Source organism: Paramormyrops kingsleyae, chromosome 5, assembly GCF_048594095.1.
Source record: "Paramormyrops kingsleyae isolate MSU_618 chromosome 5, PKINGS_0.4, whole genome shotgun sequence".
Lineage (NCBI taxonomy): Eukaryota > Metazoa > Chordata > Actinopteri > Osteoglossiformes > Mormyridae > Paramormyrops > Paramormyrops kingsleyae.
Genome location: NC_132801.1, coordinates 39,656,842 through 39,672,262, shown reverse-complemented (window position 1 = coordinate 39,672,262; position 15,421 = coordinate 39,656,842). Strand labels below are relative to the sequence as shown.

Below are 15,421 nucleotides of genomic sequence, written 5' to 3'. Positions count from 1 at the left end.
TTATGACACACTTGTCCAAAAAATAGGGAGGGAGGCAGCCTGCACTGCACCTCTCTCGGGAATGGGAGAAAAGGCTGATTTAACCCTCTGGGGCCTAGGGGTAGGAAACACACTTTCACTGACTGGGGCATGATCACACATTTCATCACACTTAATTCATGGCAAATAAATTATTTCTTATATATTTGTTTTGCCATTACACTCATCTTTATTTTAATATATATTGTAAATATGTCAGATTTTTGTTAAGTTTGAAATTTGACATCAAAGTATAGACATTGCAAAATGCAGTTTGGAACACTTGCAGAAACATTATAAAAGTACATAGTAAGCAATGCTGGCAGTTTGTTTTGATCCCAGATATCTGATCACCAAAGTCTTGGCTACATGAAGATGACTAAATGGTGTAGATGCAACATTAATTTGGATAAATAAATAAGAAAAACCTAACTCATGTAACTATTTCTGGCTCCTTTCATTGAATATGTAGCAACTTTCATGTGTATGAATGAGCCATTGTCACCTGGCCACGTCCCCAACCCCCTTTTATGGCGCTGAAGGGGATGTATCTGGATCGCGTTTCACCGTTGCGCTGTTAATCAAATTACCATGCGAATGCGATTTGAATACGCGCTAATGCGGCTATTTAGAATGTGAATAGCGATCTTCGGGTGAGAGCGGTACTACACGCCCCCGATGTAGGTAAAACAAAGTAAGATGACATGGTTTACTTTTTTGCCGATTTAACCTAATTTTTAAAACTTTAATACTCCGACAATGGACGTTTTGAAAAGAAGACAGATTACGGATTTAGCCAGCGTTTTTTTCATGATTATACATTAAGATTTCAGCGAGATATTTATAAACTGAAATAGACGCGAAAAGTACGCGATGTCGTCGACGACATACTCGACCCCAAAGAGTTAAAAGCATATAACTAAGATCGGTGGATCTCATGGGAATATGGTCGATTTCTGATCCCCTCAAATTAACGTGATCGAGGCCGATCGATCGGTGCGCCCCTATAAATAATGTAAAACCAATTAAATGGATCCCGGCCCCCCAAAATTACACCTAAATATGTTTTATTTTATTATATATATATTTTTAAGCATTTAAACACAAAATGAACAGGATAGAACAAGAAGAGCATTTTGTCTTAATGGTTTCCAAAACGATAAAGATCTTATCTCAACATTACCCCTATCCTGCCCCGATCGTCCGCTCCTTCCGTGTGCCACGCCCCCTCGTTAACCTCGTGTGGGATCCCCATGTGATCAGCTGTTTCTGGTTGTTGTCATTAGTCCTTTGTATTAAGTCCGCATCTCAGTTTGTTTCCCCAGTCCAGTCATTGGGTGCGTTCGACTTGCTTACAGTGCTGGCTTAAAGCAACGCATTACGGTTAGATGCTTTGCGACCTCTCACCCGGCTGCACAAACTGGAACCGCACCTTTGCCCTTATTGGCTGAAGAGTTTAGTTACACGCATGACGTTTGTATCCCAGGCAGTTCCGATGCGAAATCTGCTATTTTTCCCGAATATCACGTAAAGCAGTGAGAACTGGTTTTCAGTTAAGGCATTCAAGTAAGAATTGCATTGTTGTATGACTCATTTCCTGGCGCGTACAATTTATCAGCATTCACGGTTCGACTTCTGATATTCAGATCGAGTTCTAGGTCAAACTGGTTTGTTCGACTTTCAAGAAATTCGAGTTCTAGTGAGTTTGAGAACCGAGGTACCACTATATACACTCACCTAAAGGATTATGAGGAACACCATACTAATACGGTGTTTGACCCCCTTTCGCCTTCAGAACTGCCTTAATTCTACGTGGCATTGATTCAACAAGGTGCTGAAAGCATTCTTTAGAAATGTTGGCCCATATTGATAGGATAGCATCTTGCAGTTGATGGAGATTTGTGGGATGCACATCCAGGGCATGAAGCTCCCGTTCCACCACATCCCAAAGATGCTCTATTGGGTTGAGATCTGGTGACTGTGGGGGCCATTTTAGTACAGTGAACTCATTGTCATGTTCAAGAAACCAATTTGAAATGATTCGAGCTTTGTGACTTGGTGCATTATCCTGCTGGAAGTAGCCATCAGAGGATGGGTACATGGTGGTCATAAAGGGATGGACATGGTCAGAAACAATGCTCAGGTAGGCCGTGGCATTTAAACGATGCCCAATTGGCACTAAGGGGCCTAAAGTGTGCCAAGAAAACATCCCCCACACCGTTACACCACCACCACCAGCCTGCACAGTGGTAACAAGGCATGATGGATCCATGTTCTCATTCTGTTTACACCAAATTCTGACTCTACCATTTGAATGTCTCAACAGAAATCGAGACTCATCAGACCAGGCAACATTTTTCCAGTCTTCAACTGTCCAATTTTGGTGAGCTCGTGCAAATTGTAGCCTCTTTTTCCTATTTGTACACTGTAAAATGTAATTCTAGATGTTTGTTGCTTTAACATATTATTCCATGTCAGTATGACAATAGATGACTGAAGTTGTTGTTATAACATAGAATTATAAGTTAAAAACGTCCCAATTACATCAAAAAAAGCTAACTTGAAAACTCATGTCCAGCTAAATCAGAAACTTATGTGAACTTGACAATGTGGTGAAGTTGAGCACTGCAGGGTTCAAAATTGCTTCACGTGACTGCTATCGAGGTGCATTATGGGGAATTGGCGGTTAAAGACAAGCTCACGTTGCTTGGACATTTACTAATCGTCTCCATTGAAATCTGCTTTCAATGTGAGTAACATCGGTTATAACTATAACAAAAGTAGCTACAAAATTTGGAATACGTTTTTAAATTTATGGCATGATGTGTGTTTTTCTCTTTTACCGAAACATTTGCTTTAACTAATGTAACTTTAGCCGACATGGTCCAGCTTGTGTACCATGACCAAACTTAACCTAATAAACTGATATATGTCCTTTTTATGGGTTTAATGTTGCACGGACCAAATGAAAAGTGTTGTGCCGCTAGTTTTAAGGTTGCACATTCAACAACTGTTGCGATATTAGCAAGCTAACTCTGCTAATTAATATGGCTTATGTCATATTGCCTGTGTACTTGTACATTTCTTTTAACTTCACAGCCTGTTATATTTTGGTGGAGGTTTAGTTTGGCAATATTTCCAGTAACTGACTGACTAAAAGAACATTTTTTTGGTAGGACTGTTGTGCTTGTTGTCATCTCTTTGTCCCTATAAAATCACTTAAGCTGCTATTTACTGCTGTGTGCTGAGCTGCAAGAGTGCACTGAGGAGTGAGACAAAATATGGTCTGCAACCCAGCATTATATTAGTTTTTATGAGAGAGTTCAGTGTTTATCTTATGCTGGCTAACACCTACCAGCTCATATTGACTATTCATTTCCATACTGTCCTGTTCTTATTTTTCAGACAGAAGTCTGTTTTCTTTTGTTTGAATGTGGAAAACTTTCGTACTCTTATCTTGGCCCAGAACATTGATGGATATTCTTCCTTTGGGTTATATATATCTGATATGTTTTTATTTTATTTTAGGTCTGTGAAGCCAAACTAGGTGCTGGCCATTTATTTTTGCCAATAGAGTGAAATGGTAAGTTCCTTTTTTTCATACTGGAAACACCACAGACTATATTGTAATTTAATAGCTCTGTAGAATAAAGCACTGTAGTGTCAAGGTACTTCTTCTTTACGCAGCATGTATAGTTACAGTATGGAATAGTCTTCCTGATAACGTAGTGCAAGCGGAATCCTTGGGTTCCTTTAAATCAGAGCTAGATAAGATTTTAACAACTCTGAGCTATTAGTTAAGTTCTCCCCAAGCGAGCTTGATGGGCCGAATGGCCTCCTCTCGTTTGTATAGTTCTTATGTTCTTATGAAGAAGTAATATTGGGCGATTGATGATCACATGCAGGTGGCATAACCTAAGTATTGAGAGATGCTACCAACAAATAATTCATTAACAAAAGCAATGGAGAACACTTTTTATGCTACTGTGTTTGTAATAGCACCCATAACTAAAGGTTTTTCATTAATTTATTTTCACAGGTCTAGATGGTCACATCTGTTTCTGTCTTTTGAATGAGGTGGACTTGCAAATTTTGTACTTTTTTTTGTGGAAATCGCAAGAGAATCATTGAACATTACAGTAACAGTCACAGACATTACGGAAGAAGCTGTCCACTACCCTGCATATACACCGACTGTGCACAGTATTTCAGATCTAAAAAAGCCTTGCAGGTCCATTTAAGAGATCATGGGGTCACAGAAGGAGTATGTAATGGACTTGCTGGCTTTAAAGTAAAATGCCTGCTGTGTAGCTTTAATCAGGCAGTTGGACTAAAGCAGTATATTGCTCATCAAGGTAAACATCTGAGGAATAGGGAAATTGTTACTTGCCCTTTTAATCAGTGTTCTTTTAAATCACACCTTTACTCCAGTTTTACATCACATAAGAGTCGTTTTCACCCTCATTCTACTATAAAAGATTTCAAGACAGAGCTTATTGTCCAAGAAAATGAATTTGCAGAATTTGGATCTGAAGTAAATGTTGATTTGCAGTCAGAAGATACTCACAGTGATGGCCATGTGCCACTTCAAGATAATTGTGGCAGTGAAGTAGAACACCATGATACCACTTACAAAATTCAGGAAAAGCTTGCATCTTTACTTCTGCGCATGCAAGCAATATTGCATGTTTCCAAATTAGCTACCCAGGAAATAATCAATGAGTTTCATGAAATTGGCATTTTGATAGGTGATCTAAATAGGAATACAGTGAAAAGGGTTTTAAGGCAGCACAATGGTAACATTGATGACGACACTATTACTTTGGTAACTGATTCCTTGAACAGCCTCAGTCCTCTTTGCTCCATTTCAGAGAGTGGGTGTTTAGGATCAGAACAAAAAAGGTTGTCCTATTTCAGAGAAAAATTTGGCGTTATAGACCCAGTTGAATATATCTTAGATTTAGCATCAAAGAAAACCTTTGTTTATGTTCCGGTTCTAAAAACTCTGCAGGAGTTGTTAAATAAGGGGGATATTATTGACAAAGTTTTAGAAAAAGACAATACAGGATCAAAACCTGGCCAGTACAACAGCTCATTTGATGGCTCATATTTCAAGGAGAACCCACTTCTGTCTGGGGAAGAGCAAAGCATTTCATTAGCTCTGTACATTGATGATTTTGAGGTCTGTAATCCTTTAGGAACCTCAAGAAAAAAACATAAATTGTGTGCAATATACTGGGTGATAGTAAATTTACCAGTGAAATACAGGTCATCGCTGTCTAGCATTTACCTTGCTCTCTTGTGTAAAAGTGTACAGTAGATGTTAAGACATTTGGATATAAGAGGATTGTAGAGCCACTTCTGAGAGATCTCCAACTGCTTTAAAACCAAGGGGTTTACATAAGTAGGCTGGGAACCAGTGTTAGGGGTACAGTGTTGTATGTGTCATCTGATAATTTAGGAGCACATTCCTTTGCTGGTTTTCAGGAGTCATTTAATGTTGATAAATTTTGTCGGTTTTGCTTAGCCAGTCGTAGTGATATTCAGCGTGTTCCTGTACGAAGTGGGTCATTTTCATTGAGAACAAAAGAGTCATATAATGCCAATGTTTCAAAGCTCAAAGAAAATGTGAAATTGAAAAGTGCTGATGGAGTGAAAAAGGAATGTGTACTAAACAAGTTGTCTTATTTTCATTGCATAACTGGGTTTCCCCCTGACTTTTTGCATGATGTTTTAGAAGGTATTGTACCTTGGGAGCTCTGTTTGTGTTTGAAAACTTTGATTGGACAGAAATACTTTACATTAGATTATTTGAATACTGCCATTCAACGCTTTCCCTATAAATTTTCTGACAAAACTAACTGTCCACAGAAAATTACAGAAAAAATACTTGTCTGTGAAACTATTGGGGGTAATGGCCATGAGAACTGGACTCTGTTGAGGTTGCTACCTCTGCTCATTGGTGACGTTGTACCTGAAAATGATGATGCTTGGTGTGTAATTCTGGAACTGAAAGACATTGTGGAACTTTTAGCATCCTCCACTTTTACTGAGGAAAGCCTGTGCTATCTTGATGCTAAAATAAGTGAACACAGGAGACTTTTGCAAAGTGTGTTTCCAGGACAGAAACTTAAACCTAAACACCATTTCCTGGAGCACTACCCTCATTTGATCCGCTGCTTTGGGCCACTGGTTGACTTTTGGACAATTCGTTTTGAAGCTAAACATAGCTTTTTCAAGAAAGTGGTTCGTGATGTCAATAATTTCAAAAACATTCTGCTAGGGATGAGCGAGTACAGCATTATCTGTATCTGTATCCGTATCTGTTAACCATATGAATTATCTGTATCTGTATCTGTACTCGGAGTGGGCGGGGCCTAACCCGGAAGTGGGCGGGGTTTGACCTGGAAGTGGGTCGGGTTGTCTTTAAATGGGTGGGGCTTTAACCGGTATGTTATTTTAAGCATGCAATTGATATGGGTTGATCAGAAATTGTTATATTTATTGCTGATTAGAAAACTATTTACATGACAGCATCAGCATTGAGCTTCAGATCAGTGGTTTTGATCACGATAACAAACGAACTATATACAGAACAAGATTTGCAACAATGAATATAACACATGCGGTTGCAATTATGAAGTAAAATGTAATGAACAAGAGTTTTCATCTCAACATAACTTTCTTTTTTTAACTTTTAATTTTTTTATGATCAGTGTGATTTCTTTTTTTTTGGTTCTTTTTTATTTTTTTTATTTCCACACCAGGTATGTGTGAGTGTGTGTGAGTGAGTGAGTAAGAGAGAGACAGAGAGAGAGAGAGAGAGAGGGGGGGGGGGAGTGTGTGTGTGTGTGTGTGTGTTTGTGTGTGTAGCTTAATTTGTAATATTAATTATACCACAACTACCTTTATTTTTTTTTATAAAATACAGCAAGAAAGTGTCAGACACTCAGTGCGTGAAGTAAAAAAAAACTGGCTAGAGCCAGCTGACGGTTTAAAAAAGAAAAAAAAAAACTCTGACAGGCAGAGACGCGAGTCGCATTCTACAAACAAACCTGAAGCTGAAGAAACCCTAAACGTTAACGGAAAAAAACCCGCGATCCTGAGTGACTGAGGGAGCGACAGAGAGAGAGAAAGCGCTGTTCTCTTCTCTTCTCAGTGTTCTGTGTGTGAGTGAGCAGAGCGGGACACAGCAACACAATAAATCTGTATATGTGTAGGGGAGGGGCGCTGTGACTAGTCTATCACAGAACGCACAGTCAGCTACCCAATGAGAATTTTTATTCAATCCGAGCACAGATATTGACTTGTATTACTCGTATGATACTCGTACTCGTCAAAAGTGCTTTATCCGTACCGGATACTCGTTTCATCCGAGTATCCGGCTCAACTCTACATTCTACTGACTTTGTCTCTTAGACACCAGCTTATGCTGGCATACCACTTGGACATGACTACCCTGTTTAAACCAAGAGTGGAAGTTAAGGGAGCATCAAATGTTTCTGTGGACATGCTAGCTTCCTCTGTCATGCAAGTGATGGAGAAGAAATTTACAACTCTGAGAAGTGTGTCACTGGCTACAACAGCATACATACATGGGACACAATACACCACAGGAATGTTTGTCTCATTTGGAAGCACAAGTGGACTTCCTGATTTTTCTAAAATTGTTCATGTGCTGCTTGTATGCAACAAGCCATTTTTTGTTTTGGAATCTTTCTCAGCTTGGTATGTGGAGCACCTCAGATGTTACGAACTCTGCGAAAGGAATACTGCTCAACTGATGGTAGCTGAACCTGAAGAGCTTAACCACTACATCCCATTGTCAGCATACACTGTACGGGGCAGACTCCTGGTGTCACCAAAGGCATTTCTTGTACATTAAGGTAATTTGTTTTTGTGGCATGTCATCGTAGTCTAAGGAGCTTGGAAAGAAATATATATTATAGAAATATTATAGTCTAAAACTAAATGATGTTTTAGTCAAAACACTGACTATAGCTAAATCAAAATGTGCTGTCAAAATTAACACTGGTTCAATGTTTTGTAACTTTTCCAGCTTGTTAAATGCATTATTTACAATTTACACAATTCTCCTATTTTTAATAATGGTAAAGCTCTTTTTTTATATACAGTACATAGATGGCTGCCAAAAAAGTCAGTAGTCGTATGTGAATGGTTGATATATATTTTTTTTCTTAGCATCTCCTGTGAAAATGTATTCGTGCTATTCACACTTTATTTCTGTTTTTCTTGTTGGAAGCGATTCATCATGCTGCTGCGCATCATCCTGAGTGAAGATGACATAAGAAAGGTTACCATCGACAACTTGCCTGAAACTGTTGAAAACTTCCATATACTTCTGAAGACGAAACTTGGATTGGAGGGGGACCTTGTGGTTCAATATCAAGACCCTGAATTTGATAATGAACTGTGCAATCTGAGTAGCATATCAGAACTTCCTAAAGAGAAAGCAACATTGAAGGTGTACACGAAGACTTTTACAACCTACAACACAGACTCCACTCTAGACACAGCAAGCCTGTCATCAACTCTTGAGGAGGGCAGCAGTGGTGGCCAAACTCGTCAGCTGCCTCAGCCATTTGTTATTCCTGCCTTTTCTTTTGATGTTGAGTTAAAACTGAAGCAAGGAAATGAAGCCTACCACAAAGATGGATCCTTACTTGACATATCGAAGGACATGAAATCGGATATCTTGGAGAAGCTGGCAGAAGCCATGTATGTCCACAACCCCTACCCAACACGTGACGAATATGATTGTGTGGCCCAGGCTCTCATCAACAAGCATCCTTGTCTCAAGGAACCAGGGTCTGTCAATGGGTGGTACTGTTGGAAATTTAGTTTAAAGTTCAAAATGGGTAACTTCAGACAGAGGCTGCGAGTGGCTGGATGTCCTGAACTCAAAGTAAACACACGTACCTCTAGTCAAACTGGGTCAAAAAAACTGAAGCGGGCCAAAAAGTCAGAGGTAAATTTTCTACCAGGTTTTCCAGAGGGGAAAACCCAACATGATCTTGACATAGAGAGATCAGTCTTGGTCAGTGAGATGAAGAAAAGAAAGGTTGACTGGAGGCAAATTGATGAAATGATGTTCAACACATTCTCTTTACGGAGAAAAGAGATTGTTGAGGATGAACCTCTGGTGGCACAAGTCAAAGAAAGATGGCCAGCCTTGTTCTCTGAACGGCAGGTAAAATGCATCTTTGTGGTTGCTTTGCTTTTGTGTGTGTATTTTGTCTAATGGGCCTCAGATGATGTTTGCTTAAATTTAGATCTTAAAGCATTTTTTTATTAAATTCTGCCTGTACCCCCCACCCCTCTTCTTCCATTGCTCAGGTTGAAGCTGAATTTGCCCGTCTTACAGTACATCTGTTGACCTGAAAGGCTCCCTCTTTGCTGGGCTTGACCAATATCTGGAGAGGTTCCTTGAGCTGTACAAAACCAAGAGCGGCATAGCAGGGCTAACTAGGCTCATAAAATGCCTAGATGATGATGTAAGTGTTCAACTGCTAAATGTTCTCCGTTTGTCTAAGTTTTAGGTTATCCATTTTAAGTGATGAACTCATTCAAAGAAAGCTGTAGTAATATTTCACAATTGGACATTTAGTGTGGTAACTTTTACAGAATCTGTGTACAGTATATTGGTGTTAGATTTGATATCATATTCTACTTTAATGTGCTGATCAGCCTGATTCAAATTATAAGATATTAAAACATTAAAAGACAGGTGTAACTGACCCAGTTATCTCCACTGATACTCATATATTGATGAAATGAAATGAAAAAGCAAAAAGCTGTTTATTTGGAGCTGTCTAGGTGTTTCATAAACACTGTTTAAAACATTTTTTGTTTTGTTTTTCAATTCTTTGACCAGAGCTCTACACAAAGGAAGAGGACAGTTCTTCTGCTGGGCCTTCCTCATTTTCTCAAGGAAGATCCCTCACACATTTTCAAGACTGTGGAGGTGAGCATTGTTTCTTATTAATTCTAGTTAATTCTATAATTACAGTACCACAGTGGATTTTAAATCAAGACTTTCAGCCTTAACTCAAGGGGTTAACTCCCTGCTCACTATAGATGCCAGCAAATGTATTATTACGAGATCTGTGAGACTGGATTTAGTCTGGTTTTCAGAGAAACTACCTGATAAACTACTATGGGTATTGTTCGTTTATTGTGTTTATTCATGTCTTCACCAGGGTCTTTGACATTGTGCTGCTGTACTGTTCCCTACAGCTTTGCATTGGATTTCTCACACACTGTATATTTGTAATGGCAGACATATTAGGATATTTAAGTGATTACAGCGGCTGCTACAGCTGTTGGGGGGGCAATACTTTGGTGAAATGTCTTCGACCCTGGACTGTTTAAACAATTAAGTCACTGGCCCAGTCATTGGACAGCTGGGTAAAGGTGGATGTTGTCATTCAATGCCAGTTATGCAACCAATCCAGCTACGTCTATATGTTCGTTTTTCATGCAGTTTAATATAAGGGGAACTGTTACTGATTAAAGAAGCATTGTCTGTGGAGTTACATTCTGCTACGGTAGTGTAGCTCCAGTTTGCACATTTCATGCATTCTCAGTCACATTTTATTCAGAGCACAGCCAATATTTAGCACAATTAGCATGTATTTAAATTGTTGTTCACATTCTGCAATTGAAGACATGCTTTATTATTAATGAACATGATCTTTGTTCAAAGCAAGAAATGGATTTGTAACATGGGGGTGCAATTCTTATTCTGAAAAAATTTAAACAACGTAAGAAGTGTTACCCAAAGCCAATCACCATCATCCAAGGCATCAGTATGGCTATTCTTTAGAAAGACATGATTTATAAAGCACAAGGGATATTGTGTATTTTCTTTTAAGTTTTGTAAATGAATTTTTTTTTCTTTTTGTCTTTGAACCCTTTTATAGCCCACAGATATTGAAGACACTTTCACCAAGGGGATGAAAGTTGGCATTGTGACGGTGAAAGGAGAAGACATCATTGATGTGTTGGTTGTCCTTGAGGAGGCAGTAGTCCTGTCTAATCTGAGGGATGTCCCGTTAGTCGGTGTTTTTGTCTAATAAACCCTCGTTCCCGTCACTTTGGACTTGCTTCCGCTCTGTTCGTCCTGCTCGCACCGGCAAACGTCACAGAATGCGGCATTCTGTAACGTACGCCGGTGCGTGTAGGGCGAACAAAACCAAAGCATGGCGAAGGGACGGGAACGAGGGTTTATTAGACAAAAACACCGACTTGGAGACATCAATAACAATGCCGTATCTGCCGGGACATACGCTGGCGCAGACTAAAATACACAAGACAAGGCACAGGACTGGCGAGCGGCATCGCCTCACAGGTGATCACATTTGGATAATTACAAGAGGGAACAAGGTGGGCGTGGCGACACACAGGGCTTGAACGAGACGGACGACGCGGTACGTCACATTTACATTTCAGTTTAGACAATTACTCATGTTTTGAAACTTATTTGTGAACAAAAATATAATAGGGGACTTTAATTTTAATGCAGCAGTTCTAGCTCATCTTGTTGAAAAACTGATCTCATGTCATAGTGTTCTGTTGTCCAATTGTCAACAATTCACAAGAATTGTTAAATGCTGCTGGGTCAGATTTTAATCAAACTTGCAAGTCACTGATTTTCTGATTTTGTTTGTCAGAGGAGTAAGATGGAGCAATAAATGTTTGATGTTGGATGTTAATGGGTAATTGTCTTGCTATGTTCTTAAAACAAACTTCATGCATCAGATACATTTTAATTAAATCTGTGGGTGGGGGGTTCTGAAGTGTAAACAACATAAAATTAATTTAAATGAATGTAGACATTTAAACATGGGATCCAAGATAAACGTAACAGGATTTTTTTTGCTGAAATGGATGGTGGAAAGCTCAACTTATTTTTTTGTGTAGTGAACATCTTTACATCAAGTCAATCAACCTTTAAATCAGTTTGATTTTATTTATAAAGTTCACACAGCTACCTTAATAAACCTTAATCAACTTAATAAGTTAAGCTAAAATAGATTCCTAAGTTGAGAGAACCACTAAAACATTTGAATTAACTAAGAAACCCAAGTCAACTAAATTAGAACAAGAGTTTAAACGATTATTTTAATTTAGCTTAAATAGTTTTCCCAAGTAAAAATGACTATTAAAGCAGTTGAACTGACTAACAAACCTTAGTCAACTAAACTAAGACAAAAGTTTAGACAACATGTGATTTTTCATTAGGATAACAATTGGTTGAGTTATAAGAACAAACTATTTCTTGACTTAACTTAAAATTTTAAGGCAGCCCTTTACCTGATATTTTTAAGTTGAAACAACAAGTTATATTTTACAGTGTAGTGGAGATGAGTGGTACCCGGTGGGGTCTTCTGCTGTTGTAGCCCATCCGCCTCAAGGTTGTGCGTATTGTGGCTTCACAAATGCTTTGCTGCATACCTCGGTTGTAACGAGTGGTTATTTCAGTCAAAGTTGCTCTTCTATCAGCTTAAATCAGTCGGCCCATTCTCCTCTGACCTCTAGCATCAACAAGGCATTTTTGTCCACAGGACTGCCGCATACTGGATGTTTTTCCCTTTGCACACCACTCTTTGTAAACCCTAGAAATGGTTGTGCGTGAAAATCCCATTAACTGAGCAGATTGTGAAATACTCAGACCGGCCCGTCTGGCACCAACAACCATGCCACGCTCAAAATTGCTTAAATCACCTTTCTTTCCCATTCTGACATTCAGTTTGGAGTTCAGGAGATTGTCTTGACCAGGACCACACCCCTAAATGCATTGAAGCAACTGCCATGTGATAGGTTGATTAGATAATTGCATTAATGAGAAATTGAACAGGTGTTCCTAATAATCCTTTAGGTGAGTGTATATATATAGCTTTGGTTGAGTTATTACATCTTCTCTTTTTTTTTAAATAAAAAATTCAGGGTGCTTGCATTCATTCGATTGTTAATTATGTTTGTGTTTTCTTAGGGAGTTTGGATGGTAAGGAGGCCAAGCCGGTGCGGGACGTACCCAGGGTCCCTTTCCTAATTGCAGTGTATGGGGAAAGGGTGCTACACAGGTATGAAGTTCGCTTGCACTTGCAATAATGTGCTTTTAAAAAAATTTCCCTGACAATTAGGCCATTTGAGTTTTTAGCATCTAGTTTTATCCATACAGCTTCTGTACTTTTATTTTTATCAGTGAGCTCTTTGCCTACAAGTTTTCTTTTACGTATACAGCAACACCACCTCCCTTCTTGCCTATCCGGTCTCTACGGAACAACTTGTAACCATCCATATTATATTCTTCTCCATCATTGTCACTCATCCATGTTTCTGTTATTCCTATAATGTCATAAGAGTCTGATGAAGTAAAAGCCTCTAAATCATGAATTTTGTTTCTAATACTCCTAGCATTGAAGTAAAGACAGCAAAGGGTAGGCCTTTTACAGTGCCCACTTTTAATATTACTTGGGGCTTTCCGTCTCTCCCCACCTATATTCTTAACTAACCTCCCTGCCTCCCCAGTCCCTAGTTAAAACATTCCTCAACTACTCTACACATACTCCTCCCCAATACACTAGTTTCCCTATGGTTCAGATGCAACCCTTCCAGCTTGAACAGGTCCCACCTGTTCCACAAGGTCTTCCAGTGCCCCATAAACCTAAACCCCTCTTTCCTACACCACCCTTTTAGCCACGCATTTAATCTCCTTATCTCAGCCACCGTGGACATTCTGCTGCTAAGCTTATGTGCTACTTCTATAATTTTTTCCTGCAAAACAGTCCTCCTACCCTTGCCTATGTCATTGGTGCCAACATGCACCACAACCACTGGCTGAGGCTAGGCGGGCAAGACAGGACCCTCTATCATGGGTGCACACATAACTGTCTACACCTCTAATAATTGAATCACCTACTACCAAAACCTCACTATTTCTGGGGGGAGGGGGCTCCTCAGTGCCCAAGGACCCTCCTGCCTCCCCAGTCTCTTCTGACTCTAAAGCTGGAAGCACATGAAAGTGGTTTGACACAGTAATTTCAGGTGGCTCCATAATTTACTATTCATAATTAACTCATTATGACCCCATCCCTTACTCCCAGTCCAGTATATTCATAATACCATATTTAACTTTTAGCTGATTTAACTAATGAATAGTTAATACAATAAAGTGCCAAGTACAATAAAACTAAGTTAGCACTTACGTTAAAATGGGACTTTTTAAAATATCCGATAGGGTCAGAGATAAAAACCTTTAGAAGTAAACTTTTAAAATAACCAAATTAACTATTACATACCAGAGAATAACTTCCTACTGAACCATGTATAGCTAAAATAAAGCGAAGTTGCTCTTGGAAGGCCGAAAAACCACAAAAAACCCTCTCAAAGCAGGCTACTGCTGGAGCGGGAAAAAAAGTGGAAAATGTCCTCCAGCTGGCGACCGAGCAAAGCTCAGGAGCAACTGTCCTTTTCCGAAACTAGTTAAAATTACCGATGTTCGATAATATGATCCCATGGTGTTTGTTGTGAAGTTACGCAGACATAAATTCCTGCGGAACTGAGCCAGTAGGGCACATGATGAAATGCTTGTGGAGCATACGGTGAAATGGGAATTGAGCCGGTGGAGCACATGTTGAAAATGATAATGAGCTAGTAGAGCACCCGCTGAAATAGGAAGTGAGCTGACAGAGCACACAGAGAAATGTGAACTGAGCCAGTAGCACACATGGGGAAATAGGAAGTGAGCCGACTGAGTGCACAGTGAAATGGGAATTGAGCCAGTAGAGCACACTGGGAAATGGGAACTGAGGTGGTTGAGCACACATTGAAATGGGAAGTGAGCTGGTAGAGCATACAGTGAAATGTGAAGTAAGATGATATAGCACCCGCTGAAATGGGAACTGAGCCCTTAGAGCACATGGTGAAATATATCTGGTCATAAACACTTTCACCTGACAAAAAATCTAAACCGAAATATAAGGAATATGGACTTTATTTTACATTAAGCCTTTTCCTTATAATGGGCGTCAATGGAGGGGAAAACGCTTAACGTAAAAGTCCATATTCCTTGTATTTCGGTTTTGATTTTTTGTCAGGTGAAAGTCTTTATGACCAGATGTGTGTGTGCGAAATTTGATGATTATTGGTCGCTATTTTGGTACATTAAACCACATTAAGCGTTTTAGAATGTCCCCACACCGATCGATAACATTTGCCATTTTTAGAACGGCCTATGCTCATTTGACATGGATGATAGACGATCGTGTGTCCGGGGCGCCGGGCCAGTTTTTATTAGGCCCTACGGGTGCTACGGTTGAAAATTGGGAAAAAATGAAATTCGACTTTTCAAAAATTAAAAATTCGTCATTTGAAAATT

At 39.3% G+C, this 15,421-nt stretch overlaps 1 protein-coding gene across 3 annotated transcripts; it reads left to right on the top strand.

Moving 5' to 3' along the window:
- Positions 1-2,548: 2,548 nt before the first annotated feature.
- On the top strand, positions 2,549-11,090 carry LOC140591006 (sterile alpha motif domain-containing protein 3-like). 3 transcript variants are annotated; one of them, XM_072712840.1, is made up of 8 exons: positions 2,549-2,767; positions 3,547-3,601; positions 4,058-4,373; positions 7,743-7,904; positions 8,282-9,229; positions 9,376-9,533; positions 9,914-10,003; positions 10,962-11,090. In XM_072712840.1, the coding sequence occupies exons 5-6, from the start codon at positions 8,291-8,293 to the stop codon at positions 9,418-9,420; spliced, it is 984 nt and encodes a 327-aa protein (XP_072568941.1). In that variant the 5' UTR covers positions 2,549-2,767; positions 3,547-3,601; positions 4,058-4,373; positions 7,743-7,904; positions 8,282-8,290; the 3' UTR covers positions 9,421-9,533; positions 9,914-10,003; positions 10,962-11,090. The 3 variants fall into 3 exon arrangements, with proteins under 3 accessions (XP_072568941.1, XP_072568942.1, XP_072568943.1); XM_072712841.1 differs by lacking the exon at positions 10,962-11,090 and adding an exon at positions 10,239-10,883; XM_072712842.1 differs by lacking the exon at positions 4,058-4,373.
- Positions 11,091-15,421: the final 4,331 nt, after the last annotated feature.